This window comes from Rhinolophus ferrumequinum, chromosome 14, assembly GCF_004115265.2.
Source record: "Rhinolophus ferrumequinum isolate MPI-CBG mRhiFer1 chromosome 14, mRhiFer1_v1.p, whole genome shotgun sequence".
NCBI lineage: Eukaryota > Metazoa > Chordata > Mammalia > Chiroptera > Rhinolophidae > Rhinolophus > Rhinolophus ferrumequinum.
The window spans coordinates 22,373,728-22,392,808 of NC_046297.1; the positions used below are offsets into that span (position 1 = coordinate 22,373,728).

The following is a 19,081-nucleotide window of genomic DNA, read 5'->3' on the forward strand; positions in this document are numbered from 1 at the left end:
CCCCAGATTAATTTTCAAACCCCGTGGCCATCCTGTGGTCACCGACTGCCCTCCAATCCCCTCACCTTCCCCCCCACCCCCCACTCCCCCCGCCCATCTAGCAACCCTCAGTTTTTCCTCATTGTCTCCCAAACAGTTTCTGATTAGTTCATTCACTTATTCTTTTCTTTAGAATCCGCAAATAAGTGAGATCATATGGAACTTATCTTTCTCTGTCTGACTTATTTCACTTAACATAATGTTCTCTAGATCCATCCATGTTGTTGCAAATGGTAAGATTTCTTTCTTCCTTATGGCTGCATAATACTCCATTGTATAAATGTACCACAGTTTCTTAATCCAGTCATCTACCGATGGGCATTTTGGTTGTTTCCATGTCTTAGCTATTGTGTATAGTGCTGCAATAAACATAGGAGTGCATAGAGATTTTTGAATTGAAGTTCTGGATTTCTCCGGATAGATACCTAGGAGTGGAATTACTGGATCATAAGGTAGTTCCATTTTCAGAATTTTGAGATACCTCCATACTGTTTTCCATAGCGGCTGCACCAGCCTGCAATCCCACCAACAGTGCACAAGCGTTCCCTTTTCTCCACATCCGCGCCAGCACTTGTTGTTTGTTGATTTATTGATGATAGCCATTCTGACTGGGGTGAGGTGGTATCTCATTGTGGTTTTTATTTGCATTTCTCTGATGGTTAGCGAGGTTGAGCATTTCTTCATATGTCTGTTTGCCATCTGTATGTCCTTTTCAGAAAAATGTCTCTTCAAGTCCTCTGCCCATTTTTTAATTGGATCGTTTGTTTTTTTGGAGTTGGGTTGAGTAAGTTTTCCATAGATTTGTGATATTAATCCCTTATCAGATATATCACTGGCAAATATCTTTTCCCATTCAGTAAGATCCCTTCTTGTTTTATTGATGGTTTCCTTTGCTGTGAAAAAACTTTTTAGTTTGATATAATCCCACATGTTTATTCTTTCTCTTAGTTCCCTCGCGCGAGGGTGTATATCAGTAAAAATCTTACTCCGGGTAATGTCTGAGAAGTTTCTTCCTATGTTTTCTTCTAGGTATTTTATGGTTTCAGACCTTACATTTAAGTCTTTAAGCCATTTTGAATTTATTTTTGTATATGGTGTAAGGAGGTGGTCCAACTTCATTTTTTTGCATGTGTCTGTCCAGGTTTCCCAGCACCATTTATTGAATAGACTGTCATTACTCCATCGTACATTCTTGCTTCCATTGTCGTAGATTAAATGGCCATATAGGCGTGGATTTATTTCTGGACTCTCTATTCTGTTCCATTGATCTATGTGTCTGTTTTTATGCCAGTACCATGCTGTTTTGATTACTGTAGCCTTGTAGTATAATCTGAAGTCAGGTATTGTTATACCTCCCACTTTGTTCTTATTTCTCAAGATTGCCTTTGCTATTCGGGGTCTTTTATGGTCCCATATAAATTTTAGGATTATATGTTCTATTTCTGTGAAAAACGACGTTGGCAGTTTGATAGGAATTGCATTGAATATGTATATTGCCTTAGGCAGTATGGACATTTTAACTATATTAATTCTTCCTATCCATGAACATGATATGTGTTTCCATCTATTTATATCTTCCTTCATTCCTTTCATCAGTGTCTTATAATTTTCTGAGTATAGATCTTTTACTTCTTTGGTTAAATTTATTCCCAGGTATTTTATAGTCTTTGGAGCGATTGTAAATGGGATTGTTTTTTTAATTTCTCCTTCTGATGTTTTATTATTGGTATATACAAATGCAACTGATTTCTCAATATTAATTTTGTATCCTGCCACTTTACTAAATTCATCTATCAGCTCTAATAGCTTCTTGGTGGAGTCTTTAGGGTTCTCTATATATAGTATCATATCATCTGCATACAATGATAACTTTACTTCCTCCTTACCAATCTGGATGCCTTTTATTTCTTTTTCTTGTCTGATTGCTGTGGCAAGAACTTCCAGAACTATGTTGAATAGAAGCGGAGATAATGGGCATCCTTGCCTTGTTCCTGATCTTAGGGGGAATGGTTTTAGCTTTTCCCCATTGAGTATGATGTTAGCTGTGGGTTTGTCATATATGGCCTTTATTATGTTGAGATAAGATCCCTCTATTCCCACTTTCTTAAGGGTTTTTATCATAAATGGCTGTTGGATTTTATCAAATGCTTTTTCTGCATCTATTGATATGATCATGTGATTTTTATTTTTCATTTTGTTAATGTGGTGTATCACATTAATAGATTTGCGGATGTTGAACCACCCCTGCATACCAGGAATGAATCCCACTTGATCGTGGTGAATGATCTTTTTAATGTATTGCTGAATTCTGTTTGCTAATATTTTGTTGAGGATTTTTGCATCTATGTTCATTAAAGATATCGGCCTGTAGTTTTCTTTTTTTGTGGTGTCTTTGTCTAATTTTGGGATCAGGGTGATAGTGGCTTCGTAAAAAGTGTTTGGGAGTCTTCCCTCCTTCTGGATTTTTTGGAAGAGCTTGAGGAGAATTGGTGATAATTCTTTTTGAACGCTTTGTAAAATTCACCTGTAAAGCCATCTGGTCCAGGGCTTTTGTTTGTTGGGAGACTGTTGATTACTGATTCAATTTCCGTGGTGGTAATCAGTCTATTCAGGTTTTCTGTTTCTTCTTGAGTTAGCCTTGGAAGGTTGTACGCCTCTAGAAAATTGTCCATTTCTTCCAAATTGTCAAATTTGTTGGCATATAGTTGCTCATAGTAACTTCTTAAAACTCTTTGTATTTCTGCAGTGTCCGTTGTCACTTCTCCTCTTTCGTTTCTGATTTTATTAATTTGGGTCCTCTCTCTCTTTTTTTTAATGAGTCTGGCTAATGGTTTGTCGATTTTGTTTATCCTCTCTAAGAACCAACTCTTGGATTCATTGATCTTTTGTATTGTTTTTCTGGTTTCTATTTCATTTAATTCTGCTCTGATCTTTATTATCTCCTTCCTTGTGTTCCCTTTGGGCTTATTTTGCTGTTCTTTTTCCAGATCCCTTAAATGTGAAGATAAACTGTTGATTAGTGATGTTTCTTGTTTCTTTAGGTAGGCCTGCAAAGCTATGAATTTCCCTCTTAGGACTGCTTTCGCGGCATCCCAAAGATTTTGGGTCGTCGTGTTTTCATTTTCATTTATCTCGAAATATCTTTTGATTTCTTCCTTGATCTCCTGCTTGACCCATTCATTATTTAGTAATAAGTTATTCAGCCTCCATGAATTGGTGTGTCTTCCCGTTTTTTTCCTGTAGTTCATTTCTAATTTCATAGCATTGTGATCAGAGAAGACAATTGGTATGATTTCAATTTTCTTAAATTTATCAAGACTTGTTTTGTGGCCTAACATATGATCTATCTTGGAAAATGTTCCATGTGCGCTTGAGAAGAAAGTGTATTTTGCAGCATTGGGGTGAAATGTTCTGAAAATATCGATTAAATCCAAGTGGTCCAATGTATCATTTAAGGCTGTTGTTTCCATATTGATTTTCTGTCTGGAAGACCTGTCCCTTGTGGTCAGAGGTGTGTTGAAGTCCCCGACTATAATAGTGTTACTGTTGATCTCTGCCTTTATGTCAGTCAGTACCTGTTTTATATATTTAGGTGCTCCTATGTTGGGTGCATAGATGTTTACTAGGGTTATGTCCTCTTGTCGGATCGATCCCTTTATTATTATATAGTGCCCATCTTTATCTTTTAGTATGTTCTTCATTTTAAAGTCTATTTTGTCAGAGATAAGTATTGCAACTCCAGCTTTTTTCTCGTTTCCATTTGCATGAAATATCTTACTCCAACCCTTCACTTTCAGCCTGTGTGTGTCTTTTGTTCTGAGGTGAGTCTCTTGTATACAGCATATACAAGGGTCTTGCTGTCTTATCCAGTCAGCCACCCTATGTCTTTTGATTGGAGCATTTAATCCATTTACATTTAAAGTGATTATTGATAGGTACATAGATATTGCCATTTTTAAATTTGTAGTTAGGTTGTTTTGATCTCTCTTCTATTTACAGAAGACCTTTTAGTATTTCTTGCAATGCTGGCTTGGTGGTAATAAATTCCTTTAGCTTATTTTTTTCTGGAAAGCTCTTTATCTCTCCATCAACTTTAAATGATAGCCTTGCTGGATAAAGCAATCTAGGTTGTAGGCCTTTGTTTTCCATCACTTTAAGTATCTCCTGCCACTCCCTCCTGGCCTTCAATGTTTCTGTAGAAAAATCATTTGATAGTCTTATGGGAGTTCCCTTGTATGTAACCCTCCGTCTTTCTCTTGCTGCTTTTAGGATTCTCTCTTTGTCTTTAAGCTTTGCCATTTTAACTATAATGTGTCTTGGTGTGGACCTGTTTGGGTTAATCCTGGTTGGAACTCTCTGCACTTCCTGGACTTGTATGTTGGTTTCCTTCATCAGGTTGGGGAAGTTTTCAGACATTATTACTTCAAATATGTTCTCAATCCCTTGCTTGCTCTCTTCACCTTCTGGTATTCCTATGATGCGCATGTTGTTGCGCTTGATGTTATCCCAGAGGTCTCTTAGGCCATCTTCATTGTTTTTTATTCTTTTTTCTTTTTGTTGTTCCGTTTGGGTGATCTCTGCTACCTTGTCTTCTAAGTCGCTGATTCGATCCTCTGCTTCATCTAGCCTGCTGGTAATTCCTTCAAGTGAGTTCTTAATTTCGGTAATTGTGTTCTTTAGTTCCAACTGGTTTTTCGTTATGATTTCTACATCCTTCTTTATGTTTTCTCTAAGCTCGTTTGTTATGATTTCTACATCCTTCTTTATGTCTTCTCTAAGCTCCTTAAACATTCTTATCACCAGTGTTCTGAACTCTGTCTCTGAGAGGTTGGTTACGTCTGCTTCATTTGGTTCCAGTTGTGGAAGCTTCTTCTGTTCTTTTATTTGGGACGTGTATCTTTGTTTCCCCATTCTGGCTGACTGTGTTTATTTTGATATATTAGGTAGATCCCCTAGAGTTCTTAGTTCTTGCTAGGTTATCTTGTGTAGTATGTGTCCTTTATATTTGACTCGCACCACGTCGTCCTCCTCTGCGTGTGCTCCAAAGGTGAGTCTTGTGTTGTGTACACTGTCCCGTTCAAGAAGATCTTTAATTGCTTCCCGCTAATGAGCAGGTGGGGTCAACTCCTGGGCTGACCTGCCGTGAGACTTGGCTCTGCCCCCCGCAGGGCACTCTGCTGCGTGAGGGTTGACCACCCCAATGTGGTTTGGCCTCTATGGGCTCCAGAGCCTGCCGAGAACCCCCTCTAGGTATGTGACCTGCAGGTCAACCCCGGCTGCACTCAGATTTGGTCTGGAGTTGGCCCCCAGATATGCTGAGTCCCGTGCCACCCAAGCTGGGCCCCGGCAGGGAAGTCCCAGAACAAGGCAAATCACCAAGCACAGCAGCAATGACAACCGCAAAGAAGAAAAGAAAAAAAAAAAAAAAAAAAAAAACAGCCGATAACCCCCGCTCGACACAGGCAAAGATATCAAAGATACAAGATAAAGCAAAACAAAACCAAGCAAAGCAAAACAAAGCAAAACAAAAAGCAGCGACCGTCTCGGCCTGAGCCCATCAAGCAATGACCAGGTTGTCCTCTGCTGTACCAAAGAGCCCCCTGCTTATTGCGCAGGCAGAGCCGGTCACCTGGTGCTCAGAGAGACTTTGGGACTGCAGACTTAAAAGCGTGGGCCTGAGGGGTCTGGATGATAGTCTCCACAAAGTCAGTGCAGCTTCTGCCCTTGTCCGCACGTATGCACACCGAGAGGAGCACCACCAGTCCTTTGTCCAGGGCTCGTGAGTCCTAGGGCACTCCTTCAGTGTGTGTGTATGGGTGCGGGCGGGAGATTTCTGATCTGCTGACCGTGCCTCACAAGCTGGGCCCCGGCAGGGCAGTTTCAGAACAAAGCAAATCACCAAGCACAACAACAACAACAACAACAAAGAAAAATATCAAATACGTTCACATGCAAAAACCACCTGATAACCCCACTCGACAGAGGCAAAGATATCAAAGATATAAAGACAAAGCAAAACAAGACAAAACAAAGCAATACAAAAAGCAGCGACAGTCTCGGCCTAAGCCCACCAAGCAATGTCCAGGTTGTTCTCTGCTGTACCAAGGAGCCCCCTGCTTATTGCGCAGACAGAGCCGGTCACCTGGTGCCCAGAGAGACTTTGGGACTGCAGACTTAAAAGCGTGGGCCTGAGGGGTCTGGATGATAGTTTTTACAATATCAGTGCAGTTTCTGCCCTTGCCTGCACAAATGCAGACTGAGAGTGGCACCACCAGATATGTGACCAAAACTCTTGAGTCTTAAGGCACCTCTTCAGTGTGTGTGTGTGAATGCGGGCAGGAGATTTCTGATCTGCTGGAAGCCCAGAGCTGCGCCTGCCTCACTGCTGATCTCCGGGTGTGTCTCGGCCGCTGCACCCACCCCACCCTAGGCAAGCCAGGAAGGGTGGGGGCTGGAGATGGAGGGGTCTTCACTCTCCCAGCCCAGCCGTGCGTCGCCCTCTTCCCGCAGGCCAGAAAAGGTGGTGGCTGGGGGTGGAGGCGTCTCTTCTCTCCTAGCGCAGCCAAAATCACGCACACTGCCCAGACTGCCTGGGTCAGGGCTGCCCGTCAGGCTTCCCAAAGCGTGAGCTTTAGATACCACTTCTCGGTTCAGGGGCCGGTTTAAGTCTCTGGAAGGGCGGGGTAAGATTGGGAGAGCAGGGGGGGAGGGGCCCAGGTATGGAGACTGCGCCCCCCGTCCACCGCAGGGCGCGCCGCCTTCCCGGCGGGAGAAATCAGCCGTGGGACGCAGGGAAAGGGCCTACCCCCGGTCTCTGCGCTCTCCGCTCTGCCTGGGATCCTGCGCCTGCCCGGCTCCGTGGTTTTCGGTCCTCGCCCCCGCCAGCTGAGGCTCCGCTGGGGGCTGGGCTCTCCCGCCACTGCCGGCCGGGCGCTCCCACGCCGTTTCTCCTCCTCCTCTCCTTGCTCCGTCCAGTTAGCTTACCCCCAAGAATTTCTTAGCTTCAAGCAATCCACGAATCTCTCCACTACATTGTGTGGTGAGCGAAAATTTCCTCGATGGGTTATAGTTCCCGTTTGCAACAAGATCTGGAGGAGAACTCAGAAAGTGCGCCCTGCTGCCGCCATTCCTATGACCTCCCCTTCATGATTTTTTTGTTGATTTCTTTAAAAAATGCCATTGGGATTTTGATAAGGATTGCACTAAACCTATATATTGCTTTGACCATTTTTAAATATGGCTATTTCAACTATGTTTTTTCTTCCAATCCATGCACATAGAATATCTTTTCATTTCTTTGTGTCTTCTTCAATTTCTTTTATTTTGAAAAAAACCTTGAAATCAATTAACACAGTGAGTTAGTTAATAATGTCTTGTAGTTTTCAGTGTATAGGTCCTTCAGGTACTTTAAGTTTATTCCTAAGTATTTTATTCTTTTTTTTGTTTTGCAATTGAAAAGGGAATTGTTTTTTTGTTTTTCATTTCTTTTTCTGAGTTTCATTGTTAGTATATAGGGGCACAATGGGTTTTTGTACACTGATTATTGTATCCTGCAACTTTACTGTATTTGTTTATTGTTTCTAATTGTTTCTTGGTGGAGTCTATGGATTTTCTATGTAAAAAATCAGGTCATCTGTAAAATGTGATAATTTGACTCCTTCTTTCCCAATTTGGATGCCTTTATTTCTTTCTCTTGCCTGATTGCTCTGGCTAGGACTTCCAATAGTATGTTGAATAATAGTGGTGAGAGGGGACACCTTTGTTTTGTTTCTGATCTTAGTGGAAAAATTTTCAGTTTTTCACAATTAAGTATGATATTAGCTGAGGGTTTGTCATATATCACCTTTATTATGTTGAGGTACTTTCTTTTTATACCCATTTTATTAACTGTTTTAATAATAAACGGATGTTGTATCTTGTCAAATGCTTTTTATGCATCTATTGATATGATCATATGATTTTTATTCTTCATTTTGTTTATAACACATTGATTGATTTGCATATGTCGAAATATTCTTGCACCCCTAGAATGAATCCCACTTCATTGTAATGTATAGTCTTTTTAATATATTGTTGTATTCAATTTGCTAGTAGTTTGTTTAGGACTCTTGCATCTGCATTCATCAGAGATATTAGTCTGTAGTTTTCTATATTTTATTATCCTTACCAAGTTTTGGTATCAGGGTAATTTTGGCCATATAAAATGTATTAGGAAGTATTGCCTCTTCTTCAATTTTTTGGAAGAGTTTGAGGAGGAGAGGTATTAGATCTTCTTTGAATGTTTGGTAGAATTCACTAGTGAAGCCTCTGGTACTGGACTTTTGCTTTTTTGGGAGGTTTTTGATAATTATTTTACTTTCCTTGCTGTTGATCATTCTATTTAGATTTTCCAGTTCTTCATGATTCAGTCTAGGAAGATTATATATTTCTAAGAACTTGTCCATTTCTTCTAGGTTATTGAATTTGGTGACATGTAGTCTTTCACAGTATTCTTATCTGATCGTTTGTATTTCTGTATATCTGTCTTAACTTCTCCTCTTTCATTTCTGATTTTGTTTATTTGTGTCTTTTCTCTTTTTTCCTTAGTGAGTCTAGCCAGGGGTTTGTCAATTTTATTAATCTTTTCAAAGAACCAGCCTTTGTTGCATTAATTTTTTTCTATTGTCTTTTTGTTCTCTATTTCATTTAATTCTGTTTTAATTTTTATTTTCTTTCTTCTGCTGACTTTGGGTTTTATTTGTTCTTCTTTTTCTAGTTCTTTAAATGTAATGTTAGGTTATTTATTTGGGATTTTTCTTGTTTCTTGAGATAGACCTGTAATGATAGAAATTTCCCTCTTTTACCACTTTTGCAGTATCCAAAAAGTTTTTTTTATTAGTTTCAGGTGTACAACACAATGTAATAGTTACACATTTATCATTTATACCCCTCACAAAGTGATAACACTCTCCCCCAATCTACTACCCTTCTGACATCGCATACAGCCATTACACTTCCACTGTCTCTATTCCTTATGCTGTATTCCACTTCTAGTGACTATACATATATATATAAAATTATAGTTGACATTCATTATTATTCAGCTTCAGATTCAGGTGTACAGCACAGTTATCAGGCATCTACACCATCCATGAAGAGGTCTCTCTAATAAGACAGGTGTCCATTGGATACCCTATAAAATCTTTACAACGTTATTGATTATATTCCCCAAACTGTCTTTCGTATCCCTGTGGCAATCTTGTGGTTACCGATTGTGATTTCTAATCCCTTCACCTTCTCCCCCATCCCCAACCCCGCTCCCATCTAGCAACCCTCAGTTTTTCCTTTATATTTCTGAGACTATTTCTGATAAGTTTGTTCGTTTATTCTATTCTTTAGATTCCGCATATAAGTGAGATCATATGGTATTTGTCTTTCTCTGTCTGACTTATTTCACTTAGCATAATGTTCTCTAGGTCCATCCATATCGTTGCAAATGGTAAGATTTCATTCTTCTTTATGGCCGAATAATACTCCATTATAAATGTACCACAGTTTCTTAATCCGGTCATCTACCGATGGCCATTTCGGTTGTTTCCATGTCTTGGCTATTGTGAATAGTGCTGCAATACACAAAGGGGTGCATACATTTTTTCGAATTAGTGTTTTGGATTTCTCTGGATAGATACCTAGGAGTGGAATTGCTGGGTCATAAGTAGTTCCATTTCCAGTTTTTTGAGAAACCTCCATACTTATTTCTATAGTAGCTGCACCAATCTGCAATCCCACCAGCAGTGCACGAGAGATCCCTTTTCTCCCCATCCTCGCCAGCACTTGTTAGTTGATTTGTTGATGATAGCCATTTTGACTGGGGTGAGGTGGTATCTCATTGTAGTTTTTATTTGCATTTCTCTAATGATTAGTGAGGTTGAGCATTTCTTCATATGTCTGTTTGCCATCTGTATGTCTCCGTTAGAAAAATGTCTCTTCGTGTCCTCTGCACATTTTTTAATTGGGTTGCTTATTTTCTTTTGGTGTTGAGTTGAATGAGATTTTTTAAAAATAAATTTTCGATATTAACCTCTTATCCGATATATTATTGACAAATACCTTCTCCCATTCAGTAGGATCCCTTATTGTTTTATTGATGGTTTCCTTTGCTGTGAAAAACTTTTTAGTTTGATATGATCCCATATGTTTATTTTTTCTCTTACTTCCATTGCCTGAGGGGATATATCAGTAAAAAATCTTACTCTGGGTAATGTCTGTAAACTTTCTTCCTATATTTTCTTCTAGGAGTTTTATGGTTTCAGATCTTACATTTAAGTCTTTAATCCATTTTGAATTTATTCTTGTATATGGTGTAAGGAGGTGGTCAGCTTCATTTTCTTGCATGTGTCTGTCCAGGTTTCCTTGCACCATTTATTGAATAGACTGTCTTTACCCCAAAGTAAAATCTTGTTTCCATTGTCGTAGATTAAATGACCATATAGGCATGGATTTATTTCTGAACTTGCTATTCTGTTCCATTGATCTATGTGTCTGTTTTTATGCCAGTACCATACTGGTTTTTTAAAAAAATTATTATTATTCCTTTTCGGCCGGGACCGCCATCTTCCAGTAATTCGTCAAAATGACCAACACAAAGGGAAAGAGGAGAGGCACCCGCTATATGTTCTCTAGGCCTTTTAGAAAACATGGAGTTGTTCCTTTGGCCACATACATGCGAATCTACAAGAAAGGTGATATTGTAGACATCAAGGGAATGGGCACTGTTCAAAAAGGAATGCCCCACAAATATTACCATGGCAAAACGGGAAGGGTCTACAATGTTACTCAGCATGCAGTTGGCATTGTTGTAAACAAACAAGTCAAGGGCAAGATTCTTGCCAAGAGAATTAATGTTCGTATTGAGCATATTAAGCACTCTAAGAGCCGAGATAGCTTCCTGAAACGGGTGAAGGAAAATGATCAGAAAAAGAAGGAAGCCAAAGAGAAAGGTACCTGGGTTCAACTGAAACGCCAACCTGCCCCACCCAGAGAAGCACACTTTGTGAGAACCAATGGAAAGGAGCCTGAGCTGCTGGAACCCATTCCCTATGAATTCATGGCATAAGTGTAAAAGAATAAAAGACCTCTGTAAAAATATTTCTCTTAATTGAGGAGTGTGGCGTCCCCTCCCCCAAAGAAATATTTAAAGAAAAAAAATTATTATTATTACTTTATTTTATTTATTTTTTTTCAGTCTATTTATTTATTATTATTTTTTATCATTTGTTAACTTTATTTTTTTAAAACTTTTTTTTATTAGTTTCAGGTGTACAAAACAATGTAATAGTTAAACATTTATCATTTATATCCCTCTGACATTGCATACAGCCATTACACTTCCACTGCCTCTATTCTTAATGCTGTACTCCACTTCTTATCAGTATATATATATATATATATATATATATATATGTGTGTGTGTGTGTGTGTATAAATATATATATACTGTAAATATATATATATGCTGTAAGTATATATATATGTGTGTGTGTATATATATATATACTTACAGTATATATATATATACACATACTTTTGTGTATATATATATATATACATACTTTTATATATATATATATATATATATATATATATATATATATATATATATATATATATATATACAAAATTGTAGTTGCCTTTCATTATTGTTCAGCTTCAGCTTCAGGTGTACAGTGCAGTGATCAGGCACCTACATCATCCCTGAGGAGGTCTCCCTAATGAGACAAGTGTCCATCAGATACCCTACAAAATCTTTACAACATTATTGATTACATTCCCCAAATTGACTTTTCCATCCCTGTGGTAATCTTTTGCTTTCTAATCCTTCACCTTCCCCCTTATCCCCAGCCCCCCTCATCTAGCAACCCTCAGTTTTCCCTTTATGTCTCTGAGACTGTTTCTGATTGGTTCATTCATTTATTCTTTTCTTTAGATTCCACATATAAGTGGCATCATATGGTATTTGTCTTTCTCTGTCTGACTTATTTCACTTAACATAATGTTCTCTAGGTCCATCCACATTGTTGCAAATGGTAAGACTTCATTCTTCTTTATGGCTGTGTAATACTCCATTGTATAAATGTACCACAGTTTCCTAATCCAGTTGTCTACCGATGGGCATTTCGGTTGTTTCCATGTCTTGGCTATTGTGTATAGTGCCGCAATAAACATAGAGGTGCATAAATTTTTCCTGTATTAATTTTTCCTATCCATGAGCATGGTATGTGTTTCCATCTATTTGTATCTTCTTAATTTCTCTCTTCAATGTCTTATAATTTTCTGAGTACAGGTCTTTTACTTCTTTGGTTAAATTTATTCCTAGGTATTTCATAGTCTTTGAAGCAATTGTAAATGGGATTGTTGTCTTAATTTCTCCTTCTGATAGTTTCTTATTTGTATATACAAATTTCTGAATATTAACATGTGGTCTATCTTGGAAAATGTTCCATGTGCTCTTGAAAAGAATGTGTATTCTATAGCTTTGGGATGAAATGCTCTGAAAATATCGATTAAATCCCACTGGTCCAATGTGTCATTCAAGGCTGCCATTTCCATATTTGTTTTCCATCTGGAGGACCTGTCCCTCATTGTCAGTGGTGTGTTGAAGTCCGCTACTGTGACAGTGTTACTGTTGATCTCTGTCTTTATGTCAGTCAATATCTGTTTTATACATTTAGGTTGGGTGCATAGATGTTTAGTAGGGTTATGTCCTCTTGTTGGATTGATTCCTTTATTTTTATGTCTTTTAATATATTCTTCATTTTAAAGTCTATTTTGTCAGATATAAGTATTGTTACTCCAGATTTTTTCTCATTTCCATTTGCATGAAATATCTTACTCCAACCCTTCACTTTCAGCCTGTGTGTGTCTTTTGATCTCAGGTGGGTCTGTTGTATACAGTATATGCAAGGGTCTTGCTTTCTTATCCACTCAGCTACCCTATGTCTTTTGATTGGAGCATTTAATCCATTTACATTTAAAGTGATTATTGATAAGTACATAGTTATTGCCATTTTATTATTTGTATTGCTGGTCTTCATTAGTTAGATTGTTTATATCTTTCTTCTGTTTACAGAAGCCCTTTCAACATTTCCTGTATTGATGGCCTTAGCTTGTTCTTTTCTGAGAAACTCTTAATCTCTTCTTCAATTTTAAATGATATCCTTGCTGGATAAAGCAATCTGTGTTGTAGGCCTTCGTTTTTCATCTCTTTGAATACCTCCTGCCACTCCCTTCTGGCCTGCAAAGTTTCTGTAGAAAAGTCATTTGATAGTCTTATAGGAGTTCCCTTGTGTGTAACCCACTGTCTTTCTCTTGCTGCTTTTAGGATTCTCTCTTTGTCTTTAACCTTTGCCATTTTAACTATAATGTGTCTTGGTGTGGACCTTTTTGGGTTCATCTTGGTTAGAACTCTCTGCACTTCCTGGACTTGTATGTCAATTTCCTTCACTAGGATAGGGAAGTTTTTGGTCATTATTACTTCAAATATGTTCTCGATCCCTTGATCCCTCTTTTCACCTTCTGGTATTCCTATGATGTGCATGTTGTTGCACTTGATGTAATCCCAGAGGTCTTTTAAACCGTTTTCATTGTTTTTTATCCTTCTTTCTTTTTGTTGTTCCGCTTGGGTGATTCCTGCTAACTTGTCTTCTAAATCACTGATTCAATCCTCTGCCCCATCTAGCCTGCTGGTAATTCCTTCAAGTGTGTTCTTTATTTCAATTATTGTATTCTTTAGTTCTAACTGTATCTTCTTTATGATTTCTCTATCTTACTTTATGTTGTCATTAAGCTCCTTAAACATTCTTATCATCAGTGTTCTAAACGCTGTCTCTCATAGGTTGGTTGCTTCTATTTTATTTGATTCCAATTCTGGAGGTTTGTTCTGTTCTTTTCTTTGGGACATGTTTCTTTGTTTCCCCATTCTGGCTGACTCTCTGTGTTTGCTTCAATATATTACATAGATCCCCTAGGGTTCTCAGTCTTTGCTGGGTGATCTTATGTATTATGTGTCCTTTATATTTGACTTCCACCACCTCCCTGTTCTCCTGTGTGTGTGCTCCAAAGGTGACCCTTGTGTTGTGTGTAGTCTCCTGTTAAAGTTAAGCTTTAATTGTTTTGGGTTTGACAGTAGGTGGGATTGACTCCTAGGCTGACTAGTTGTGAGAATTGGCTCTGTCCACAGTGGATGAGCTGCTGTGTGAGGGTGACCACTCAGATGAGGCTTGGCCCCATGGGCTCTTGTACCTGTAGAGAATACCCTCTGGGTGTGTCACTTGTAGGTCACACCCAGTAATACTGTGGTTTGGTCTGGAGTTGGCCTTTGGGTCTGTTGAATCTTGTGCCTCTTGGGCTGGGTCCTGGTGTAGGGCAATTTCAGAACAAAACAAATCAACAAGCACAACAACAACAACAACAAAGAAAAAACCAACTACACTCACATGTAAAAACAGCCGGTAGCCAACACTCAACACAGGCAAAAATATCAAAAATACAACCAAAAAAAAAAAAAAGGAAGGAAGAAAAATAATCAATACAGAAAAATGGAAAGAGGGAGGAAAAATAGGGCAGGGAAGAGGAAAAAAAAGAGAGAAAGGGGAATATATATATATATATGCTGAAAATGATAGTAATGTTAAAAATGAAAAAAAAAAAAAAGCAGTGTCAGTCTTGGCTTGAGCCCACCAAGCTACCTCCAAGTTGTCCTCTGCTGTAGAAAGACTCCTCTACGTCTTGTGGAGGTAGAGCCAGCCACCCGGTATCCAGAGTGACCCTGGCACTACATTTCTAGATGAGTGGGGCTATGTGGTGTGGTTGGTAGTTTTTACAAAGTCAGTGCAGTTTCTGCTCTCACCTGCACAAATGTGCCTTTAGAGCACCACAGCCAGCCACTGGGAGGTGGGCTTATTCCCTGTGCCCAGGTCTCCTGAGTCTTAGGGCACTTCTTCCATCAGGGGGTGTGGAAGGCATGAGATTTCTGAGCTGCTGAAAGCCCAGAGCTGACTTTGTCACTTGCTGCTGACCACTAGGTGTCTTTCCACAGCTGTAATTGCCCTGCTGCAGGCAGGCCAGAAAAGGTGGTCGCTGGGAAGGGAGGTGCCTTCTTTCTCCTGGCCTGGCCTCTTCCCTAAATCATAGCTGCAACTGGCTTCTTCCTGAGCACTACAGCTCCTCTGTATTCTGACACTACTCCTCAGTTCAGCAACCAGCTTGAGACTCTGGAAGGGTGAGGGTAGGATTGCTGTGGGAATGGGGGATGGGCCCAGGTATGGCTTTTGCTTTTTTGTCCGACCTATGGCCCAGCTGGAGATCTCAGCTGAGGTTATTACCTCAAACGCTGGATACGCTGCTCTCTCGACAGGAGAGATAAGCTTTGGGACACAGGGAAAGAGCGTACCACGTGGCTCTTGTGATATCTGTTCTGTGTCCTGGGGCCCCCTGCATCTCCGCAATGCTCCCTTCTCTCTTCCCCTGCTTTCCAGTTTGCCCAACTTCAAGTAATCCTCATATGAGTCTCTTAGCTGTTCTGTGTGATGAGCAGAGTCCTTTGATGGGTTATAGATGTTCAATTTGTGGTAAGTTCTGGAGGAGAACTAAAAAGCCTAACTCGCTCCCACCATTTCTATGACGTCACTCCCAAAAAGTTTTGATATGTCCTATTGTCATTCTCATTTGTTTCTATGAATATTTTGATGTCTCCTTTTATTTCTTCTTTGACCCTGTCATTCTTTAGTAGCATGTTTAATCTCCTCATATTTGTGTTTTTTCTGCTTTCTTTTTGCAGTTGATCTGCAATTTCAAAACATTGTGGTCAGAGAACATGCGTGGTATGATTTCAAACTTCTTAAATTTATTGAGGCTAGTTTTGTGTCCCAACATATGGTCTCTTTTTGAGAATGTTCCATGTGCCCTAGAGAAGAATGTATAATGTGGTGTTCTGGGATGAACGGATCTGTAAATGTTGATTATGTCCACTTGGTGTAATGTGTCTTGTAAGACTGATATTCCCTTATTGATTTTCTGTTTGGATGATCTATCCATAGCTGTCAATGGCATATTTGGTCCTCGACTATAAATGTGTTTTTGTCAGTTTCTCTTTTTAGTTCTGTTAGTAGTTGCTTTATATATTTTGGTGCTCCCTAATTGGGAGCATATATGTTAATTAGTGTTATGTCTTCTTGATATATTGTCCCTTTTATCATTATGAAGTGTCCGTCTTTGTCTCTTGTTACCTTTTTTTATATTGAAGTCTATTTCATCAGCTATAAGTATAGCTATACCCATTTTTCTCTGGATGCCATTTGCTTGGAGTATTGTTTTCCACCCTTTCACTTTGAGTCTATACTTGTCCTTGTAGCTGAGATGTGTCTCTTGAAGGCAGCATATGCTTAGGTTGTGTTTTTTGATACAATCTGCTACTCTGTGCCATTTTCAGTGCATTTACTGAGTTCAGTGCATTTACATTTAGGGTGATTATTGATATATGAGGGTTTCCTATAGTTATTTTGTTTTGTTTTCTGGTAGCTTGGTGTCTCCATTGTTTCTTTGCCTTTGTGTTTTTTTCCTGTTGTTTTACTTTAGTGGTATTCTATGACTTTTTTTCTCTCTTTCTTCTTTTTTTATGTTATGTGTCTCAGTTGTGATTTTTTTTGGTGTGCTTACCATTAAGTTGATTTCAAAGATAGTTTCACATATACATCCTATTTCTTTTGCATTCATCTTATCTCCATTCCCCTTTGCAAATTCAGGTCTTTACCACCTTCCCTTTTATGTTTTGTGTTGTCACAAATTATGATATTTATGCTGTGAGTTCATTTCTGAGTTACAGTAGCTATTGTCTTCTTCTCTTTTTATTTATTTTTTTTTTATGTTTTCACCTCCTTTAACCTTTATGGTATATTTTAAGTGTATAGTGCCCTATTCTGAATAAGGTTGCAATTTTCTGATCTGTCTGTCTGTTAGTCATCTTACTCATAGTTTTGTATCCTTTTGCCTTTTTGTTTCAGGTAGAATAACCCTCTTCAGTTTTTCCTGTAATGCAGGCCTTGTGGTGGAAAATTCCTTAGCTTCTGTATGTCTGGAAAGGTCGTTTTTACTCCTTCATATCTAAAGGATAACCACTGGATATATTATTTTTGGCTGGTAATTTTTCTCTTTCAATAGTTTGAATATTTTATTCCACTACCTTCTTGCTTGTAGAGTTTCTGCTGAGAAAGCTGATGATAATCTAGTGGGCTTTCCTTTATTGGTTACCATCTTCTTTTCCCTGGATGCCTTGAGAATTCTTCCTTTGTCAGTAATTTTTGACAGTTTTAATATAACGTGCCTTGGAGAAGGCCTTTTTGGATTAAGATCATTGGGTGTTCTATTTGCTTCTTGGATTCAAGGATCCAGTTCTTTCCACAGGTTTGGGAAGTTGTTGTTGACTGTTTGAACAGGCTCCCTGTTCCCTTCTCCCCCTCTTCTCCTTCTGGTACGCCCACTATTCATGTACTGTTCCTTCTGATGGAGTGAGATAGTTCTTGTGGAGCTCTTTCATTTATTTAACTCTCAAGTTTCTCTCTTTTTCCATCTGTGTCATTTCCAGATTTTTATCTTTGATACCACTAATTCTTTCCTCCATCTGGTCAGCTCTATTTCCTAAACTGGCTATTTCATTCATTTTTTTTTTTTTTAAGATTTTTTATTGGGGAAGGGGAACAGGACTTTATTGGGTAACAGTGTGTACCTCCAGGACTTTTTTCCAAGTTAAGTTGTTGTCCTTTCAATCTTAGTTGTGGAGGGTGCCGTTCAGCTTCAAGTTGTTGTCTTTTCAGTCTTAGTTGTGGAGGGCGCAGCTCAGCTCCAGTTCCTGTTGTGTTAGTAGTTGCAGGGGGCACAGCCCCCCATCCCTTGCGGGAGTTGAACCAGCAACCTTGTGGTTGAGAGCCCATGCTCCAACCAACTGAGCCATCTGGGAGGCAGCTCAGCTCAAGGTGCTGTGTTCAATCTTAGTTGCAGGGGGCAGAGCCCACCATCCCTTGTGAGACTCGAGGAATTGAACTGACAGCCTTGTGGTTGAGAGCCCACTGACCCATGTGGGAATCGAACTGGCAGCCTTGGGAGTTAGGAGCATGGAGCTCTAACCGCCTGAGCCCCTCGCCGGCCCGGCTATTTCATTCTTAATCTCTTGTATTGAATTTTTCAGCTCCAGAATTTCTATTTGGTTCTTTTTAAAAGTTTCAGTCTCTTTGGTAAAGTATTCATGTTGTTCATTGTTTTTATTTCTGATTTCATTAAACTGTCTATCTGAGTTTTCTTGCATCTTGTTGAGTTTTTTCAGAGCTGCAATTCTCTGTCATTTGTCACATATTTCCATGTCTTTAAGTTTATTTTCTGGAGATGTTTCATTTTCTTTCTGAGTTGCCTTGTTACCTTGGTTGTTGTTGGTATTTGAAGGATTATTTCTCTGTCTGTGCAATTATAGGAGGTGAACTCTGTAGCAGGTTAAAAAGGGGTTTTTCTTTTGTTTTTCCAGTAGGTGGCGCTGGAGCATTTTATTTTCTCTTGCAGGCTTCTTGGTAGGCTTCTTGGATCTCTGCTGAGCGATGAAAAATGCCTTTTATTCCCTGGGAAGGTGGGTGTTTCCTATGTGATAGGTCGTCTCAGTCTCAGAGCACTAACTCCATGGGAGAATGTGGTGGGTTGGGGTGATGAGTCCCTGAAGTTCCAGTGCTGCCCCTGCAGCCAGACACAGTGCTGTGCTGCCTCAGGTGTCCCAGCTACCTCTGCTGAGATCAGCTGTGAAGCATAGGAGTGAGGTGGGCTAGGAAAGGCTACTGGTGTTTTTGTGGCTTTGTTCTCCTCCCAGTATTGGCAACTGCCAGACCTCAGCTGCGTTGCCTCTTTATCTCCATCCTTGTCACTGAAGTTAGACACAATGTGCATCTGCCACTCATGAACTGTCTCTCCAGTTCTGAGATGTAGATATTATGCTTTGTAAACCAACACTCACTGCTATGATTTCTTC

General features: G+C 39.3%; 1 protein-coding gene across 1 annotated transcript; it reads left to right on the forward strand.

Annotated features, from left to right (window-relative positions):
* The first annotated feature begins 10,613 nt into the window (after positions 1-10,613).
* On the forward strand, positions 10,614-11,166 carry LOC117033959 (60S ribosomal protein L21-like). The gene has a single exon (XM_033126502.1). The coding sequence runs from the start codon at positions 10,652-10,654 to the stop codon at positions 11,132-11,134; it is 483 nt and encodes a 160-aa protein (XP_032982393.1). The 5' UTR covers positions 10,614-10,651; the 3' UTR covers positions 11,135-11,166.
* Positions 11,167-19,081: the final 7,915 nt, after the last annotated feature.